The sequence below is a fragment of the Malurus melanocephalus genome, unplaced genomic scaffold (genome assembly GCF_030028575.1).
Source record: "Malurus melanocephalus ecotype Western Australia unplaced genomic scaffold, MMel_1.1 scaffold_6, whole genome shotgun sequence".
Taxonomy (NCBI): Eukaryota; Metazoa; Chordata; class Aves; order Passeriformes; family Maluridae; genus Malurus; species Malurus melanocephalus.
The window spans coordinates 349,002-369,769 of NW_026623238.1; the positions used below are offsets into that span (position 1 = coordinate 349,002).

The window sequence follows — 20,768 nt, forward strand, 5'->3', positions numbered from 1 at the left end:
GATACTCATTGAGACAAATGGCTCYACAATGGTGGTGTCTCAGATAAAATTGAACAGCATGAAAACTGCGAGCTGCTCTGAACTGCTAACCCCCCACACCTGGCATTCACTCCAATGCTCTAAAACCTCCTTTCCCTGACACCATGCTGCGTTTCCTACAGCCTTTGGGGCAGCCCAGCTGCACACAACAAAAGACTGAAGGCAGAAGGATTAAAGCACCTCCTCTGGGATCTTGATGGAAGTTAGCGTGGGAAGAAGTCAGRCCTCATGACTTCCCAGTCTGCTTTAACCATCCGACCCCTCATGCCCCTCCTCACCTAGGCTGGGAGGAACACAGCGTGCCTACATTCAAATCCACGAGAAACAATCTTCCATTTTAATAATGGAGAAAAAAAATTAATCCGACAGCTCTGCTGTGTGCCCTCAAGGAAGGGCAGCAGAGACAGCCAAGTTCTTCCACRCAGCACCTTTTTCTAACAAGATCTGCCTTTCAAACAAACCAGGAAAAACAGACATAATTAAAGGGCAATCAAAGCACTGCAGGAACTCTCTGTCAGCGAGATGAAAGATGCCTTTTCTAAATGAAGGCTTGCATACCCAGATCTCTTCTCCTCAGTTTATCTTGGACACCATGCTCCTTTGTCACACAAAAAGCACTAGCAATTTTGATCAGTCCAAAGGCTACATAGGCAGCAGCTTTAGAAGAAATGTCACCTTGTGCAGGCTCCTCTGCCCTAGTGCAAAGCCCAGTTGGAAAGGAGCAGTGTAGGTACTCACCCATGGCACCGGGAGCTGCYATAGGCAATGAGAGCAACTTCCCTGGGTGTCAGCACACCATGAACTCTGACCAGTCAAAGGCATGGCTAACACTATCCTGAAAAGTCTTGCACATCCTTCTGAATAAGGCCCTACACAGACAGACTTGGGACTTTTCCACGCTGATCACCTTGCTCCACATCTATTTCATYTTAAGAGAAGGCAGGTAAATGGTATTTATTTTCTCCTATTTATGCTCCTTTATATTTCTGTGCCCGAAGGATTAAGACATTACTCAACAATCCAAGTCCATTGGATATTTCTTTCTCTATTGAGAATTCAGATAAAAACTTCAGCTCTTTTCTCACACTAGTAGGCAAAAGCTTCTCATTTTAACCRCAGAATGGTTTGAGTTGGAAGGGYTCTTAAAGGYCAWCTAGTCCAGCCCCCTGCTATGGGCGGGRACACATCCCACCAGACCAGAAGGCTCAAAATCCCATGCAACCTGGCCTTAAACACTTCCAGGGATRAGGCATTCACRGCTTCTCTRAGCAGCCTGTCCCAGTGCCTCAGTACCCTCACAATGAAGAAYTTCCTCCTAATACCTAATCTACAYCTGTCAGTTTGAAGCCATTCACCTTGTTCYATATCACTATATCCCCTAGTAAAAATTCCCTCTCCAGCTTTCTTTAAGGCYTCCTTTMGGTACTGGAAGGTATTTTAAGGTCTCTCYAGAGCCACCTCTTCTCCAGGCTGTACAACCCCAACTCTTCAGCCTGTCTTCATAGRACATGTTCCAGGCTATGTTATATTCAGTCTATGCTATATTCAACTTAAAATTGACAGGATGTTTTTGATTTTGGACTAATGTGTTTGTACAGAATACAGAGTTTGGAGCCTACCACACAACAACCAGACACAGGTTAAACTGCGATGAGCCTCTTTCCAGGGAATGCAGCTGGGTACTGCTTTTCTTGACCTTGGCTAAATAATTTCAATGTTATGCCCAAAACATAGTAGGCAAAGGGATTCCAATGGTCTGGAGACCATTTCCCTGACACAAAAGCAGTGCCTCCCCCTCCGGTAAAGAAAAATTAACTAGAAGCTTGAAGTTTGTAATTTCAATGCTGATAKCTGAAATTATATGGCATGGACAAATATAAACATCGAAGAGAAAAATAAAGAGTCTTTTCTAAAGATTTGTGCCCATATGTTTCATCTGTGCTGCAAGCTGGGTAGATGCAAAACATCTCCAGTCCAAAAGCCTTATGAAGTACACCAGCACAGTTCCAAGCCCTTCCAAGAGGCAGAGCTGTCAGCCTGGGCACTATTTTGTACCAGTGTAAGCTACATGGCTTCCAGGATTGGCTCTGGGTGAGAGCCAGGCAGCTTGGAGTGCAGGCAGGGCAAGCACAGGTCGGTCTGCACGCATCCATGAAGGCATGTCCTAAGAAAGCAGCGATGGGAAGACTCTTCTGTCTTTAAAAGAAAAAAAAAAAAAACCCAAACCCACACTTTGGTAAGATCACCTGAGAGGTGGCKAATCTTACTGCTCTCACATTCGTTTCTTCACCTCCCACATGCACCACAGGTTTTGCATCAGCAGGAGGTGAGCCAGGAAAGAGATAAAAAAATTGAGCAATGCATGCACCTGTGGGCTCCTCAGCYGCCTCCTGCCTTTGGGATCGGACGCTCCAAAAAAGGCTTGTCTGGCAGATGGGTGATAGGGCTGCATCCGCTCCAGCTCTGCTCAGGCAGACCCAGCACCATCCTGCTCACAGCCCAGGGGAGTTAGTTTGCATTCAAACCTACCAAACCCAAGCTGGGTGACTGACATGAAAGCCATCATGGGTCCCACACCATGTCAAGGAATGACAAAGGGGAAATACRATCCATCTCTAGATAAACAACATCCTCCTAGCATGTTTACTCCATCAAAAAAACAAAAAGGAATGGTAATGAAAGGAAAATACATATTCCTGCACACAAAGAGCAATGCTGATTGTTATTCCAAACTGTTCTGAGGCAAGGAAATATAGGAATGTCTCTGCTTTCAACACGTGGGAAACCTGGGGATAATGGTTCCCAGTCAYACTGATGCTTCCTCCCACCCCACGCTTTGATAAGATAAAGCTGCTGGGCCAGGTTTTGTTAGGTTGGTTGGAAAGAAAGTAAAACCAGCAGTTTGGCGACAACAGTGGCAGTATGTTGAAAAAACCCCAAACAAAHAAAAAAAAAACCACCAAAAAAACCCCAATGCATCCCCCCCCCATCAACAACAACAACTCAGGTCTCCAAAAACAATGATAAAAAATGAAACCTGACAAAACAGTACAAAACAGAACTAAGTCTACAATAGCACAAAAATGGCTGTAAAGAAAGAGTTGCCATGAGGTATCAAAGGAATAGAGAAAAGGAAAAAGAAAAAAAAATCGTCTCCTAGTTTYCTCTATAGAAAAGTTAATGGCAAGAGATTTTTTTCAGCTTTAGGAAACATCCTGTGAGCTTGTACTTGGAAGACCAGACAATGGCAGAGGCTTGGGACACCAAGTTCAGATGAAATACTGAGTTGAAAACTTGCTTATAGTTGGCAATGCTTAACATCCAGGGCAGCACACGCTTGTTTATCAGAAAACTCAGGACAGAGTAGGGACAGGTCAGTGCTAAGAGGCAGGTAAGCAATACTTGCTATGATTTTCTTATGTCACTCTCCAAAGGCTGCATGTACTTGTGCCTCAAAGTATTTGTGGTCTGCAGCCTTGGCTTCACACCAATCTCTTTCCTTTAAGTATGTTTGACTCATCACATTTCATGGTTTCATTTCCAACTAGCCAAACCTGTACCTACTCAATGCTGCTGAAGGTGGCAACACCTTCTTTAATGAGGCATATGACTGCTGCTTCAYTACAATGGCATCCATATAAATGTATGCAATATTCATCAATCAAAAAAGTTGAAATTCCTCCTATAGTGAACACCAAAGGAGGATTATACTAGAATAAACTCTTAAAATAAATCAGTAGCGTAYAGCCCAGCCTCACTTCAAGTTGTGGCAAAAGATCCACCCTCTCCAAATACTGAACTCCTCTAAACAAAATAATCCTGCCAACAAATGGGAGGATCTGCCAAGAAGACCACCCTCATTGCCTAATTTTCTATTTCGAAAGGCTATCCCAAATTAGACACAAATTACCATAATATAGAACCAATCCACTCTTCTTGAACAAAAAAAAGAAAGAAAAAGAAAAAAAGCACTGTTTAATTGCTCTGTCATTCAGGRCATCCCTTAAGAGATATCACAGGACCTTCTCTTTGGTGAAAAGACAGCAAAAAGCTGTCATGATATTCTTGGGCTCAAAATGCCTGTTAGACTCTCACCACTCTCACAGTGTCTTTTTAGTAGAAAGGGTCTTTTCACACAGAGCATCTGGCTTACAACGCCTATTTTTTTTTTTTTTGAGGGAACGAGTAGGAGGACAATAGAACCCTTAATGTGCAGTGACATCATTTTTGGCTACAGTCCCATTACCCAGCCTAAAGCAAGCCAGACCAGAGACCTCCACGGGGGCCCTTCTCTGGGAGCTGCTGGAAGCAATGCTGCTTTTCAGAAGGGGCGCCCAGCACTGTTAGAGCTACAGAAATGGGCAGSAAGGCTCTTGAAGTCACTGCGCAGACAGCAACTCACCCTGTTCAGACAAGAGGCCCCAACSCTCCTGCTCCACAGGGCTGGAGCTCAGACAGGATTTGAGCAAAGCAGGATCCAGCAAAGCCAGTTAACCCAGGGGAAACCAATCTGTCCAGATTGTTCAACTGCCACTGACCTGAGAGCAGGCCATGTCCTCAGGTCAGAGTTAAGGGACAGAGAATTTGCTTTACAACCTAACGGGTAACACAGCAGAGATAACAGGACAACAGCCAACATTATGAAGAGCAATATGAAATGTGTATTTAACCACACACATAGTTGCAATTTTCATTAAAAGATCTTTAATGGGCACCATCCAAGAAAAGGAGAACCTGGCATGCTGTACAAGRGTTTGAGGGGGAAGAAATGGCTCCCAGCCTCAAAAACTCATGACCTGAACCTACAAACACTTTTCCTGACTGATATATGGATGACAAAGATACAAAAAGGGCTGCAAGGATTCCAATTCCCTACTTCTAACATCCCCACATTTCAAAGACAGCCAAGTCTGCTCAGTCAACAAGAAGGGCCAGACACCTCCAGAGAATGCTGCATTCCAGCTCTAGACACTCTGTCCCTAATGAAGTCATAGACGCGAAAGATGACGAGCTTCTGTTCAGACATCTAAAAGCTTCTTTGGAGGAGAACCCCACCTTGCCTGTCTGCCCAACACGGCAGACATCCAGCATGGGGTGGGAAACTGTTTGAAGTCTCCAAAAGCCTCAGGGTAACTCCAGCATTACCTGTTGCATGCAAGTGAGTATCAACTACACATCTCGTCAGACTCATTGGATAATGCTTCCACTCAAGCAGGATGGCTCCTCATTGAGTAGCTACACCGGCTTTCTTAAATATCCCATTCAACAACTCACCAGTTCATCAACTAATTTTCCAGTTCACCTTCATCCCTTTTCTTCTCACAAAGCATGATTGTCTCTTCATTCAGTTATTCCCCTCCCCATCTCTGTTAGGTAATGGGATCAGACCACACTTCCAATACAGACACCTGAAACCCACCTGAATCAGCACCTCCCAACTCTGCAATGTCTCCTGACAATCCTTCTAACCCTGACCTCATTCTCCTTCAAATCTCAACAACACCACTTCAGGGAAGTTTCCCTTTTTCAAAGCCTGGCCTTTCTCTCCACCCTCAGCTCCCTTCACCATCTCAGAGCAAGGAGGCTTTGGATCCTGGCCCTTTTCCAGCTTGAACACACTCTTGCAAAGGTCAGAATACTTAAACCAGCCTCTGCTATGAAGTGGCTGCTTCCAGCAGCTCCTGTGATGTCCCAAAACAACAGAAGAGGGCAGAGGGGAGCTGCCAGAGAGAAGCACATTTGCTCTAAAATCCATGGACACGGTCTGGTGCCTGAGTGGGAAGTGTCTGTCATGCGTGAAATATTCCTGGTTTCTACACCCAAGGGYTCACGAAGAGCACACCAACGCAGCCAGCTATGGGACAATTGCAGCCGTGCAGAGCCAGGCTGGTCTGATGTGTCCAGTGGCCAGAGCCCCGGCCTCGCTCTTGCCTGTCCCAGCACAATGCAATATGGAAATGAGAAATACTTGTTACTGAGAGCATGTCAAACATCCTTTTCCCATCCTACAAATGCACAGCTGYAAAATCCACACAATTTTCCTTGCTACAGAGGGAGCACATGACTTTTATGAAAAGAACATTTCTTCACCAGAAAGGTTCAGTTTACTAAACCCCCTTAATGCCCCAAAGGGCCCGGTAAAGCACTCTCAGGCAGGTGACATCCTCCTGAACAGACAGTGGCAGAGCTGCAGTATTCATGTACAACACCACAAGAAGGCAAGTAACTGCTCCCAGAGCTGCTAGGGRCACCTGCTTGTGATAAAATGCTAATTCTGCCTTAAATCTGACACAYACCCTGTGTGTCCAGATGAGCAACCACATCAGAAATCCCAGACACAGAAGCTCATCAACTCCATTTGACGYGGCTGCACAGCAAACTGGAAGCAAAAGCAAGAGGGAAATGGGAGAAGCTGCAAGCCCAAAAGAATCACCTGGCTCTGGTCCAGGTAACTGCAGGGCTYAGGAAGTAAATTTCTAATAATCAAAGCTTGCTGGCTGGCTAAACATACTGTCTATGCAGCACTTCTGCTATGAATTGCAAAACACTGTATTTATTACTGTGAAGGAATTTCTGCAACATCAGAAACTCAGCTCTATCTATTCCCTGCTCTCTTCGTATACTTTAAGACTGCTGGGTTGGGGGGCAGGGAGGGAAAAGAAAAGGGAGAGCAAGAGCATACAAGGTAAATGAACCATGCAATAAAAATTGTTGAAATTGGCTCAGACATCTCCTGATAAGATCACAGAAGTTGAGAAAGAACTGCAACTCTWCTGGTGAGAAATTCAGTCATTGACAAAACACATTCACTCAGGGAAAAAATGAAGTTAAACAGACACTTAAACACACAGAACACTTGCTAAAAGTGACAATTCTTTAAATACTGAAGTCAAGARTATTTTTATCTTAATATGATTCTGATCCCAAGAGTCAAGGCTTGCACATTTGGTATCAACAGTCCCCTCTAAAAGCTCATACAAATCAGGACTCACAGTATATGGATCTCACACATTAAGATTGTTAATCTGGAAGCAAATTTGCCTCTGTAGCTACAAAACCAGTCTATCTCACCTCTCCCCACACCACTTCATCCCATGAAGTTCAGCCCTGAGATGAAATATCACCATGAGGGTCCTTAGATCCTTTCAAGATGCTATTGGCAATTTTACTACAGACTGAAACTACTCTTTCACGGGTCTGTAAYGAGGCAATAGCCACTTGGGAGGAAGGAATGGCTTTTCTTGGGGCAGCCACAAAGTTTTCAGCACCAACTGTGAATCCAGCTCCTGGGTTAGTGGCCCACCCCTACTGCTGCAGAGTGGCTCAGCCAGCAGAGAGGCAGCTGCAGAAAGTGCTTCCAGCYCCTTGAGGACTTGGGTTGTTCTGTCCGCATGATCCACCCTTGTGTGCAAATCCTAAGCCTTTGCATACCTCATGGACACCAACTTCCTGGGTTTGTTAAACATCTGACTGGCTATGGCAGCAGGATAATACTTAGTGACTCCTTTTGACAGCTCTTCTGAAGCATCATCTGTTTGTTCTCATAGTGAAGTGCTTCATGTGTTAGAAATCCTGTCAGCCTTTTAGCATCCTCCAGCAGCTGACCCTCCCTGCCAGGCCTCTCAACCTCACTGAAGCCAAACATGGTGAAAAGGGAATCCTGGCACCCAACACCAGCCTCAAAAATAATGTCCCACACGCTGCAAAGCAGCGCTTTCACTAGCAACACACACATAGCTCCTCACTGCTCTCTGCCAAGCATCCCAAACTTCTCCCACAGAGGTAAAACCCAGACCCAGCAGCATTTTCCAGAAAAACATTTTCTCCACAGCCCTTGTGCAGGACAGAGCACAGTTTGTGGTRACAGCAAACTCTGTGCAGTGACACCAGCCCTTGACTCCTCCTGCAGAGCAGTGGCACACACAGCTCCAGAGAAGGACCTGTGTTCTTTGCTCAGAGTTCCCACGTCCCTGCCAAGCCAGGCTCTCCCTAGACATGGTGCTCTGCAGCCATCAGTACTTTCCCCCATGATGCTGTGACTCCTGGTACTGCTTGCTGGTACCAGTTACTAGTACTTAGCAAGGGAACAGCCAGTCTCCAAAACCAGAAGTAAGCTATTCCCAATTTTTAAAGAAAACGTAGGCAATAATAAAACTCTCCATAGAAAACTCCTTCACTTTGATTCAAGCAACAAACCAGTGAGAAAAGCCCTTACAACTGAGTTGGCTCCACACTCTGACCTGCTTTCCTTGAACCTAGAAGATGTACAAGCCTTTTGAGCTGGAGTGGCTCAAACAGCTGCAGTTAGCTGCTAGCTAGGAAAGCGGCCTGTACTTACACACCTGCCAAAGCACACACAGTTCTGAGGAAAGATCAAACCAGAGTTCACCAGGAGGCTGCTCTGGTTTGAAATAGGTCAGTGGGTGTTGGGATCTGTGGTTTAAGCAAGACGTGCTTTGGGAGCTCAGAGGCAGGAGCTGCTCCCTCTTCAGTGGAAGGCAAGCCCATTGCTAGAGCYTGAGCTCCCTGAGCAGCTGCCCCACATCCCTGCAGGGATCCTCCAGGAGGCTGCGCTCCGTGCCAAGCCCAGCTACGCTCCATCACACCTCCTGCACCTCTTCATCTGCTGGGGAAGCACTCAGTGCTTCCTTCTGTCAGTACTTGTCTCTCAGGCAGGCACTTCTGCCAAGAACCCTAAAGCAGTTGCAAAGCTCTCCCAGTTGCACATGCAAACCCTCTTAAGAAACAGCCAGAAGGTTTTGCCTAATGTAAGAGCGTAAACAAACTTGTTACATGCTAATCACCAGGTAGGCCACACACCCTTCCCTTCCCCCAGCCCCTGAATCTGCTAAAAGGACAGGAAATATAATCGTGGTCACATACCTTCGCTTCCTCGTTGATGTCCCAGGTGAAGGATATGGCGTTGTATGCAATCTCCTCAATGTTACTGATGGTGTTGAAGCTCTCCTTGTAGTCAGCTGTTAGAAAGAAGGATTCATGAGGGAGAGGAAGAGGAGAGATCACCTGAGTCCTTAATAATGTGAYGAGCCAGAAACTGTAACTCTTTCAGCAGCCCCTTGGGGGCAAAAAARGCTGAAATGTACTTAGGAATGGATCATTAAAAAGGCTGGAAATGGTTCTCACAYAGAAAAAAGCCCTCAAAAAACAGGAGGAAGGAGGAAAATAGGAACTTGCAAAAATTCTAAACTAGAAACTCCCAACATCCCAAATATCAGGTGTTCTGTACTATGTGCAGGAAACTCTACCCTGTATGGCAAAGACATAAGCTCTCAATAAAACCCCTTCAACAACAAACAAAGATTTGCATGAGCGTCTGCTTTAAGTGCCAAGTGATTAATCCCTGCTTTGATTCACAGAAGGAAGGGACGAGGAGTACAACMCAGCCTTCAGCCAGAGAAGGCTGGAACCCAGCCAACCCCAGCCTTGTCTGGAGGCAAGTGGAAATTTGCAGTGTTTTCTTTTTTTACATGTACCAAAGACCAGTTGTGAGCAAAGCTGTGGGAAGGAGAATCATTACTCTTGAGGTATTTCTATGAGAATCTTGTCCTTGGAATAAACACAATATTTAGGACGGCCACTGAGACTGCAAGCTGTGATTTAGCTACAAGCACCAGGATATCCCAAAAACTTGTTTGGAGGGGGCTGTTGGATCTCCCAATACAAAACYCTAGAGCCCACCAATCAAAATCCTCTAAAAAAACAGCTCTTTAAGGAGTCCTAAAAACTACAGCATTAGCTCCAAGCTATCACAAACTCTATGGGCTTTCAAAAGAAATAAAGCTATTATTATCTACAGAAAGCAGAGGATGATCCAGAAGTTCCTTAAAATAACAAAGCTTTAGCAGAAAACCAAACCTTGCCAAGGAATTAGGTCTGAAGTTTGACAATAAGAGTGTTCCTTACCTATGTCAATGCATCTTTGTTTGGCTGTGTGCTGTCTTGAGTGCCAGTATTTCCAGTGCCTGAGCTGATCCTCCCTTGTTTTGTCTTCAGCAAACACAACCATAATGACACTCTGAAAGGAGAGAGGGAAAGATTAAAAAAAAATAAAATCAAAACCATAAAAAAATCAAAAACCCTGAAAGAGAAAAGGCCAGAGAGTATATTTGTTTTGGAGCTTCAGGCTTTCCACTTGAGGCACCATGGTAAATCTGGCACACCGTTGCCAAACAGGAAGGCAGACAACAGCACTTTCTGGGTCATAAACAGAGATGAGCAGAACTGCTCTCCTAACTAGAATTCAAGGATCTCATTCCAGGTGTTGCATCACCTTYACACAAGTGCTGACACCACTTCTTAACAGTCTGAGGCAGGATGGGTTGGTCTGGAAGTAGGTGGACAGCAAAGGAACGAACACTGACGTAAGAGCGCGGGTAAGCTGGCCTTTGTGCTGATGCTCTGGTCTAGATTACTGCACTTTGGGAGAGTTTGAGGTTACACCCTCCTTCCCAAGAAACCACAAAAGCTGCCACTTACTCGGACTTTACTGATGGGGTGATGAATTCCTTCACTGCTGCTGACTTCTTTCAGTGTGATTGGGTAAAATTGACCTTTATTCAGGTAAGTCATTGTGCTGTCYCCAGGCTTCTGTCGGAGGGACTTGGAGGCTTCCAGAGTGTATTCAAAGTTATTCCTACAGAGTGAAGAGGGTAGTGATTGCTAAGGCATTTTCCTGGAAAGCTGATTAAAYGTTCCACATTTAATTTGGAGAAATTCCAAAGTCTTTAGTTGACTCATTAAGCCATCAACAGGCAAGGAAGTTGGAAAACAGGATGAGCCCCTTTTTCAACCATTTCCTTCATGAATGAATTTCAGAGAAGTTCTTGGCAAGCTAAATCCTAGGACACATCAGCAGGCAAGACCGGAAGGTCCCTATTCAGGCTGAGAGCAGCGAGTTGCTCTCGCAGAACAGAAAAGTATCTATAAGCAATTTAATTAATCTCACAAGCTAATAAGCTACTCATTGGCCATGGCTCTCTTGGTCAACTGCAACTATCAAACAACTCCCCTCCTCTGGAGTTGAGATGAGTTTCATTTCTCTTATTTCTGCTGTAGATTTCCAGCTGATTGAGACAAGCAGACCAAGGARGGGGTACAGGTGGAAGCAAACTCCCAGACCACTGGCAGACAGCACTGCACCTTCCCATGGACAGGGAACTGATGCAAGGACAATAACTGAAACTGGATGGTATTTCCAACCCTGCAGCTAGTTTTCCTTCAAGTATTTGTTTTCTTTAAAGATGTAACYGTATCTTTAAAGATACAAGTTTCAACTGTGAAATTCAAATGAGCAGACATAATTGTGGTTGAGAGACCCACGGCCGCCCCCCCCCGCCCCTTCAAATCCCACTGTGACTTGGTGCAAAATGTCATGGGTCATACTGCTTGCTCATGGACAACTTTYAGAGAATAGGAAGATAAGGGCAAATGGAGGCCTTAAAGCATTACCCAGAAATGCTGTCAAAAACATAATCTTCTGAATTCATGTTGGCCATTCGGAGATTCAGTTCAGTAGGAAAGAAAACCTGGGGTAGACAAAACAATAATTAACAATGCAGCAACAAGAAAAGTCAAGATTAAACAGATACTCCTTACCACGGAACTTTTGTCAGGCAAATTGCTCACCAGATAACAAATGATTTTTGGTTTGAACAAACAGGAGACTTGAAGAGTGTTTTAATCCAAAACTTTTGGGTGTCAACTAAGCACAACATCTCGTAAACCTCCCGAGTCAGCTTAAGGCAAAATTTTAACACTTTCCCAAATCTCAATGGGCATAGCTACACAGATCTTTGAGGTCTGGCCTACAAATTCAAAACATGGTTACGCTGCTATTTTCAGCTGGCATCATAAAACAAAACCCACAGATTTTCTCACTCAAGGGCCCTACATAATCCAACTGTTTTCCACTGACACACACCACACCTAGAAACTGGCAGTAAGGAAGCTTACAGATAGTCACTTCACTTTGGTACCTGCAAAGGCACTACAGAGTGCTGAACTCTTGCAAAACCTGGCTCTGTGGATTGAGATAACTATTTCCACACTCTGCAAGCCAAAGCCTCTGTCACTAGTAAGATTAGTCATTTGCTTTTGATAATGATTACATGTTGTGAAGGTTTTATTTACTAAGTTTTAATTATGCACCTTTCTGAGAAAGTCTTCTACTTCTAAGCCACTGGACAGATTGCTGGCTCATGTAACAAGAACAGTTAAAGATGGAATTGGATCTCTCTAACCAGWTCAATACACACACACACACAAAAAGCAGAGTAACTGCCTCTCTTGGTACCTCTTGCACACCCTCCTTGAAAGTCTCCGAGAAGGTGGAGTCTGGTGTCCGCCTCTGGGAGTTTTGAGGCTGGGTGTTGGAACTGAACTGGTCAGGATTGAGGTTCCTGTCGAAGACCACCACCCTCTCRGGGGGCTCAGGGTGGTACACGCTCGGTGGGATGGCAAAGCCATGGGGCTGTGTCTCCGTTTTGATGGAATGGGTGGGCATTGTGGCAATAGAAACGGTGACCGTTGTGTCAGGGGTTGTGAGGTGGCCTCGCTTGTCCATGCCCATCTGGGGCGTGTGTGGAAGGACAATATTGAAWGGCACATTTTTCAGAACCTGGACTCTGTTTTCTCCAGCAGAAATGAGAGACTGTTCAGTCACATTTGGGATGCTGTTCCTTAAAAGGGCAAAAAGAAACAATGCATAAATTATACAGCTTATTTTCTCATTAAACAAGAGGTAGAAAAACTTTTCAGCCTTTTGGACAAGATAGCTGACACCAGCTCTTCTGCTTCTGCAGAACAGCTTAATCCTAATCTGAACAGCTGAGAAACTCATTGAAAAAAAACCCCAAAACACCTCACCCACTGCTAACCATCCCACCTTGGAGATGAATTACCCTGGAGCAAAGGGCGAGGGTTTGCAGCCCAGAYCATCACTGCTTAGAAAACAGCAGTCCAAAATGAAGCACTTCACACCATCCATTGGCACATATAGACTCCATGAAGCTGCTCTTTGGCAGAGGGAGAAGGATTGGCAGCAAGGCTGCTGCTCCTCTGCCCCAGGATTGCACACCACCCGGGAAGCACTAACAGAGAAATTACACCTATGCAYAATCCCCCAAGACAATCCACACCAAGGCTCCTGGGAGTGGTTTACATAAGTTGCTGCTCTCCACCCCACCACACTCATTTCTGCCTGGACAACACTGAGATCTGTGGCTGAGGTGACCTCACAGCTAGTAGCCACTAAGTCAGTCTGCCCTCCCTTTCTCCCTCCCCACAAAGTGGTCCTGCCCTCTCCTTTGCACTGATTCTGACATTCCCCTGCCTCCTTGGTGAACCAGTTCAGCTTGCTAGACTGGCAGAAAACTAGCCACCTTTTCCTTCCCTGTTTGGTGACRGGTCAGTGTGAGCCCCAATCTGGTTCAAGAGGAGCAGTGGGAGCACATGGCTGGGAACCAGCCTGCTCTTCTCAAAAACAAGTCATYCAGTCAGCTCAGCCAGACCACGAAACCTCACCTCAAGTCCTTAAAGCATTCTAGTCTGGCCAAAGGAAGAGGATGGCAGGAGTGGAAGTGTGGGTTGAGTGAACCTCACATTTGTAATATTCACTTAATTACTATCATCTGCTTGAGAGGCACAGGAGAGGGAAGGCAGAAAGTGGAAGAAAGATAGAATATCCAGAGGATACAAAGGAAGTCCCCAAAGAATACAAAACCAAGTCACAAACACTTCGAAACCCTTCTCAACTGGACCATGCATGAAACAGCAACAGCAGAAACAGCAGAACAAAAACCAGCAGAGAGCAACTGAAGCAATTGCATGAAAAATAAAAAGGGTTATCAGTGACCTCCACAGCCTGGGGAAGAGGTGCCTGCGTTACCAGGCTGTGCYTAATGTTAGAGAAGAGCTTTTGCTAGGCTGATTGTATGACATTAGTACACTAAAGGCAGATGGATRGTGACGAGCAGCAGCTTGAGCCTTGACTCTCCACACAATGGTCCAATCCCCATCCTGTTCCCAGGGCAGTCCAGGAATCTGAGGCACAGAGYAAAAGCTAACAGTTTCTCTCTTCCAGCACACCACCATAGAGCAGCAAGTTACTTTCTTTCAGCAGCCTTGGTGGTCTAGGAAGGAAGGGAGGAAACAGAGAAGCAATAATRAAAACCATTACCTTTTGCTATGGTCTTGTTCAGGATGTTCTACTTCCGGTTTAGCTGTTGAAGATCTCCTCTCCCTTGGAACCTGGCAAATTTAAGACATACTATAATTCAGTTCTTCCTCACATACAAAAAAAAAAAAAAAGCTCCTTACATTTTGGTTAAATTAAGGGAGCATTCCTTTCTGATTCCAGTCATTATTTGCATTACAGCTTAACCCATGTTCACACAGCCTTGGGATGCCAGGCTCACCCCAGGAGATGCCCCATAGATCCCCATGGAGCCAACTCAGCCACCCGTGTCAGCCCTGGGCTCCTGCCAGCACCAGGTGGTGAGAAAACCAGTGCAAAAAAACATCCATCCACAGCTGGAGAACCAGCACTGGTGTAAGCAAGACCAACAGGTGGTTTCCCAAGGTTTGTTGGCAGTGTAGGTTCTCTCCTCTCTAGGCTGGCAGAGTTCAGCTTGCTGGATGAGCTCAAAGCCTGTGAAAGGATGCTGCTCCACAGCCATTTCTCCATGGACATGTGCTCTCTAGGCCATTCCCTCTAAGACCACTTATGGCTCTCCTTTCTCCTCAGGGGATTTGGGGAGCACCAGGTCCAACAAGCATGTTAAAATACTACAGCTCATTTGTGCATGGCCACACAAAACACTCGGGCCCATACTGTATTAAATTTTTTATAAACAAAATGTAACCAGCACTCTGTAATTAAGACAGGTCAGTATTGCTCCTTTTATGCCACCGACAGGATTTGCCCTGAAAACACAACATCGACCAAACAAGTCACCTTGCCCACACAMATGCCATTTTCCTGGCTGCACTGCAAGGCCAAGGCACACAGCAGAAGGTRAACTCTTGGAGCTGTGGTAGCTCAGTTCCTGGGATGGAGTGCAGAGTTAGCACCCCTGCAACCCAAACAGCTCTCACAGCCACTGGCACAAGCCCACAGTGCTCAGGTCCCCTCAGCCATGCAGCAAGTCCACACAAGCTCCTCTGCCAACCCACACATAGGGCCCAGGACTTCTGTCACCCTCATCACGCCTCCTGAATGCACAAAGCAAACACCTTCTGATGTATGTACGGAGGAGTGAACTCCCACCACTTTCCTTCACTGAAGCCTGTTCACATCTTGCCTCCATTTGCCAGCCTGGGTCCAAGGTGGGGCATTGACACTTTGGTGCGAACTCAAAGACTGAGGGCACATCTGCACAGTGTGCCTCTCTACACAGCCCCGACTGAAAACTATGTCCTCGATCTTACACATAACCTGGAATCCCCAGAAACACCAGAACAGTTGGATTTCTCACAGTAACCAGCAAAATTTGAAGAACCTCTAGCTAGAGACTACTGGGAGGCCAACAATAACCAGTCACTGAAAAGCAAGGGTCTTCCAAGCTGCATTTGGCCAACACTCCCAAACAAATTTTTATCCAAACTTTGTTTCCTGCAAGGCCTTATTAACCACAGTTGAGCAAGCCCAGTAGTCAAATGGAAGGAAACAAAAGTTGTTTGGTTTTATTGTTTTGGTTTTTTTATAAGAAGGTGACCTCATCGGCTGCCTTTAATATGCAGAGGGGGTGTATTAGAAATGCTTCGATGTCATCCCTMCATAACATTACTCCATAACAGCCCTCAATAAATCTTTCAACCTGTAGCCATTTTGTTTTACCCAAGTTCTGTACCCAAGAACACCTGTTCTTCCACCAGTCTTTTCTGTACACCCACTGGTACCCAAACAAGAGAGGAAACCCTGATTTAGGCATTAATGTACAGCAAATCCCTTTTGCTTTGCCAAGCATGAAGGATCAACATCAATGTTCTTTTTTTAACCTACAGGTTTAGAAATCAAAATTGATTTTGTGGATTAAAATTGTTCTGGTGAAAGATATTGTTGTTGGGGTATTTTTTTTTTCCCAAAAGCATAGCAAGCACAAGCACAAAGCCAGTTTTCTCACAAAATTAGCTGAATAACATCCACATCAGTGAGTCTGTGGCATTTTGTCGTGTGTGTGTGGAGTGTTAATCTCCATATTAAGCATTACAAGAATATTTTGATATGTAAGACATGTTCAACTCTTAAAAGGGCAGGCAAGGATTTTGTCAGCACCAGGTAATCTCTCCTTCTGCTTGAAGAATATAACTGAGGCTAGCAACTGTACTCACTACTGTTAAAAGACAAGCCAAAGTGCCAAGCAGGAGAGCCAAGTCAGCCTCCTGGCCTTCCTGCATGCTCAGCAAAGCAAAAACAAGCGTCTCCACCCGGTGAGCCAGGCCACCATAACGCAGGCATCATAACACAAGCAGAACCCCTCCCAGGCTGGAAATGCCTGCTGGTCTCCACTGACCTGGCTGGAGTAACTACCCTGCCTTATACTTTTGATATTCAGAAACAAAGCTCAGCAAATACCCCATGCAGACCAGAAAGTTCACTGTTTGACTGCTCAGCTGACCTGTGAGAGTCTAGGAAGRCATATGTCTCCCAGAAGACCATGAACATTGGAGAAGACAACCACAGCTGTCAAAGGATTAACAGATTACAGCAACTGAAGCTCACTGAGGGTTAGAGGGATGTAGAGAGAAATTCCTTCAGATGGACACTTCTGCCCCACATACCAGCAAATCTTAGTGTCAGCTGAGACTAAGGTAACGTAACAAAGCCCCAGCCAAAACCAACAGTCCACCAGAATAGGGATCATGGGAGCAAATCCACGTTATTTATATTCACACAATAATATGGTCCTGAAGTGCCATTCTTATGACTATTTCTATAACATATTGCCTCTTGCAGAACCTGGGGTTAAAAGAAAAAGTGTTACCCAAGTTGAAAAGTAGCAAAGTTCTACTTAACTTTTACATCAAGATTTAGAGACTCTTACTTTACTGAGCTAAAAATAAATTTTCAGAAAGAGAGATGTAGGGCTTTTTTCCACTTAAAACCCACATCATTTAAAGTCCTTGTGATCTGTTCACAGCTACTGTACAATCCTATGGCAAATGACATCTTTTCCACAGGTGGAACCACGAGCTCTGCTGGCTGCCAGAGCGAACCCACGCCAATCTACCTTGTAGTAATCATAGAGCAGTCCGAGGGCAGCTGCACTGTCTTCATCCCCATTGATGCTCATCATAGCTTTGGTAGCTGCTGTGAGGGGATTTTCAAGAAAAGTTTTCCAGGCCTCATCTTCATTGGTGTAAGGACGTCTCTGAGAGTAGAGAGAGTCATTCTGAAGAACCAGCACAGGTCTTTTACTTGAATCATAAAAGAAGAAGAAATAAAAAAGCCACCTGTTAGAACACATGAGAAACATTCCTAAAGTCCTTCAAAATTAGCTGGTCCAGTTTCATGGGGTTCMTATTCTGATTCAGTGTACTGCAAGGATTAGTCAACACAAAAAGCCCAGAAACTTAATTCTGATCTCACTCATGCTCAGTGTARATCAGGATTAATTTGACCAGACTCAGATGGATTACACCAGCCTATATAAAAATGCAAAGCCCGTGTAAGAGTACAACTGACCTGCTCATACTCTGAATCCAACCCAGAAAGAGTTACACACTTACTRGCCAACCACCTACAAGGCCTCCAGCACATCCTATGCAATACTGCCAAGCTAAAACCTGATCCAGTTCCCATGTGGWACTAGAAAATGTSAATTAACAAAACWTCTCTTTTCTCCAGCACTTTCAAGYRTCTTCMYTGTCAGAATATATCTAAAAACACCACCTAGATGGTACCAAATAGTTACAGATGGCATAGGGAAATTTGTAAAGGGGAGTTAAAATCAATTTGGTAGTGGGTTTTTTTTTGACAAGGGAAACAAAAAAGCTTACTGCCTGGTTACTGTTGAAATCATYTACCATACTAGTTTGAAACACACTCAGATGAGTGAAGAAAAAGGAAAAATCTGAATTATTCCCTTTGCATTATAGAATAYATATTAAAAAATTATATTAACTCTGAACATTTTGAAATTGCTGGGAACAAATTGACTCCTAAAAAGGCCTTGGACATTCTGTCCACAGGCAAAAACAAGACATGTAGAAAATGTTATCCTGCTAACATAGACAACTTAATATTTTTTTGGCTCTACTGGTAAAATACATGCTTCATCTTTTAAGGCAGCTCAAGTTAATGTTGTTTAAATCTGACTTTTAAACCAGTTCAGTTTTCTTTGCGGTGCAAGTGTAACATTAGTTTACTGCAGAGTGGTTGGGGGAGAAGAGGAGGCTTTTTTATTTTCTTAAATAATCCCGAAGTTGATATTTTTAGTGAACTGACAATTGTTTAAAATAAAAAAGTAATTATTTAAAAACAACTAACCCCACAAAAAGCAGTTCTCCACCACCTTCACACCCTTTTCCTAGTAGAGAATCATTCTTTTCATCTATTTACCCAGATACATTCAGAGACTGAAATATACTACAAATACAAAAAGTTGTGAAATAGAAAGTTGTGAAATACTCTAATCACTATAATCAGCTTAGCAGTATCCTACATTTATCACCACCTTCTACCAAAAAGATTGCAAGGCAAATTAGGCGTTCGCTGCTTTATCAGTTACACAAGGCACCCCGCTGAGCTGCCATCGGACAGCTTGGCTGTGCTGAGGGCACTGAAAGCAAGTGGGAGTTTCCAGGACTTGTAAGAGCACTTCGTAGCTATAAATCAGTATTATGTAGTTGGAACTAAAGCAAATAACAATGACAAAAGAGACAAGTTCTTGTACCAATCCCTTTCTTTAGGTCTTCATGTGAATATTGGGTACACACTGACACAGACACGCAAACGCAGATACCTCTGGCATTAACAACAGCTACTTTCTATCAAAGCAAATGTGACTCTCGGAAGACAAAGCAGAATTTTCTTTAGGTACACGGTACAAGCTCCTGTTCTTAAAAATGCGATAAAAGAAACCTCAAATATCCATGGTAAATGGGAAAATCCTCACTCGTAGAAAAAAAGGCAACTGAAATAACCTGGGTGCACTCACTTGATCCACCCCTGCCAAGCTGACGGGCTAAGTCAGCCCTGCTGGAACTCACAAGACCACTAAGCTGATTCCCTCCAGCAACACAATACTCAGACGGGAAGAGAAAAATCAACAGAGAATCAGAAATATTGAGAACAAAAAAAAAGCAACTATCCAGAAGCCTAGCAAATACAAAACCTAATATTTTTGTGTGATTTCTTTGTCATTGAAACACCCTAATACAATGCACATTGCCYGACAGGTAACCTGCCCACCTAAAACAGCATAGAAAAAGTTATCTGCAGAATTATCAAGAAAAGTGTAAAGTTTGACAAGAACTCAATCGTTTAGAGCCACATCTTCTTTCAGGAAAATGAGAACATATTAGTAAGAGAAGGCACACGTGTTTTTTCTTAAGTTTTAGAAGATAACTTGCATGCTGATCTGCTTACAGAGCAGCAGATATCCAGGAGAGGAGGAAARTAAGTTTCCTACAGCTGTTCTAATTACTGCACAGTTTTACTTTCTATGTGACCACAGTGAAAGCAGAGGAATACTACAAAAGGCAGAGTCTCTCTCTGCCTGGCAGGATTACCCAGCCTGTAATGTTCTGTGTTCAGACCACAGAAACTATTCCTACTTACTCCACTGATCCAGGACCAGCCGTCCTGTCCCTCACCCYGCAATTTACCTGGTGACGTTCAGAGCTGCCCAGTCGTGCCGTGCCAGCTCCTGCRCGGAGCACACCTCTAATGCTGAGGCAGCACAGAGGATTTCGGTCACTGGCTTCTGTGTGCCAGAAAAGCAAAGTGCATGTACCCATATTGTTATGGCCTCGTCTACCGAGAGTCACTGGAAATAAACACATCTATGAAAAACCCTAATCACAGGCATGAGTTAGTGAGCTGCTGCACTGGAATTCTCTTCCTAGAAAGTAGCATATTGAAACAAAAAGTCGGATTTAAAATCCTACGCATTCCCTAGGAAATGAATGCATTTGAGTCACGGATCATTGAAAGTATAGAAATTTTATAATTGGTTCTTGAAATCAAATCACTTCCGAGCTCCCCTATTTTCTGGCATTTAAGTGTCCATGGCCACTGTCAGCAGACGGACACGGTGACAAGTGCAGGAACAGACCAGCGTCCTTAAACACAGCCTGGGATCCGCTTGAAGGCGACGTCTTGTATTCAACACCACGAAGTTACCGAACACACACACCTCGAGCTCTGTTTAACTCTTTCAGCACCCAGTTTCGGCTACTCCGGGGTGGCCGCAGCCGAGCTCGCCGGGAGCCGCCCTTACCTGCCGAAATCCACCTTGCCGGAGGGATGCGCCTCGTAGAAGTCCATGGGGCCGTGCGGCCGCCGGGCAGCGGCGAGGGGGCTCAGCCGGCTCCCTCGGCCCGGCACCTCCTCCCGACGGCGCGGCCGCCGCCGCCGCCGCCCGCATTTAAGGCGCGGCCCCGCGGGGCGGGGGGCGGCCCCACGCCTCGCTCAGAGTGTCGGGTTTCAAAGCCGGCCCGGCCCCAGCGCTCGCCCCGCGGGGCGGGGTGGCTGCCGGGGTCGCCCC

General features: G+C 45.0%; 1 protein-coding gene across 2 annotated transcripts in view; it reads right to left on the reverse strand.

Moving 5' to 3' along the window:
• Window positions 1-20,639, reverse strand: part of GRHL1 (grainyhead like transcription factor 1) — a 39,891-nt gene extending 19,252 nt beyond the window's left edge. For both annotated transcript variants that reach the window (XM_057371445.1, XM_057371437.1), the window contains exons 1-8: window positions 20,502-20,639; window positions 17,289-17,475; window positions 14,237-14,307; window positions 12,353-12,737; window positions 11,509-11,585; window positions 10,537-10,693; window positions 9,964-10,075; window positions 8,923-9,017 (exon numbers count right to left, since the gene is read on the reverse strand). In XM_057371445.1, the coding sequence (XP_057227428.1) occupies window positions 8,923-9,017; window positions 9,964-10,075; window positions 10,537-10,693; window positions 11,509-11,585; window positions 12,353-12,737; window positions 14,237-14,307; window positions 17,289-17,475; window positions 20,502-20,548 (1,131 nt within the window). In that variant the 5' untranslated portion in view covers window positions 20,549-20,639. The remainder of the gene's footprint in view (window positions 1-8,922; window positions 9,018-9,963; window positions 10,076-10,536; window positions 10,694-11,508; window positions 11,586-12,352; window positions 12,738-14,236; window positions 14,308-17,288; window positions 17,476-20,501) is intronic.
• Between the last annotated feature and the right edge of the window lie 129 nt (window positions 20,640-20,768).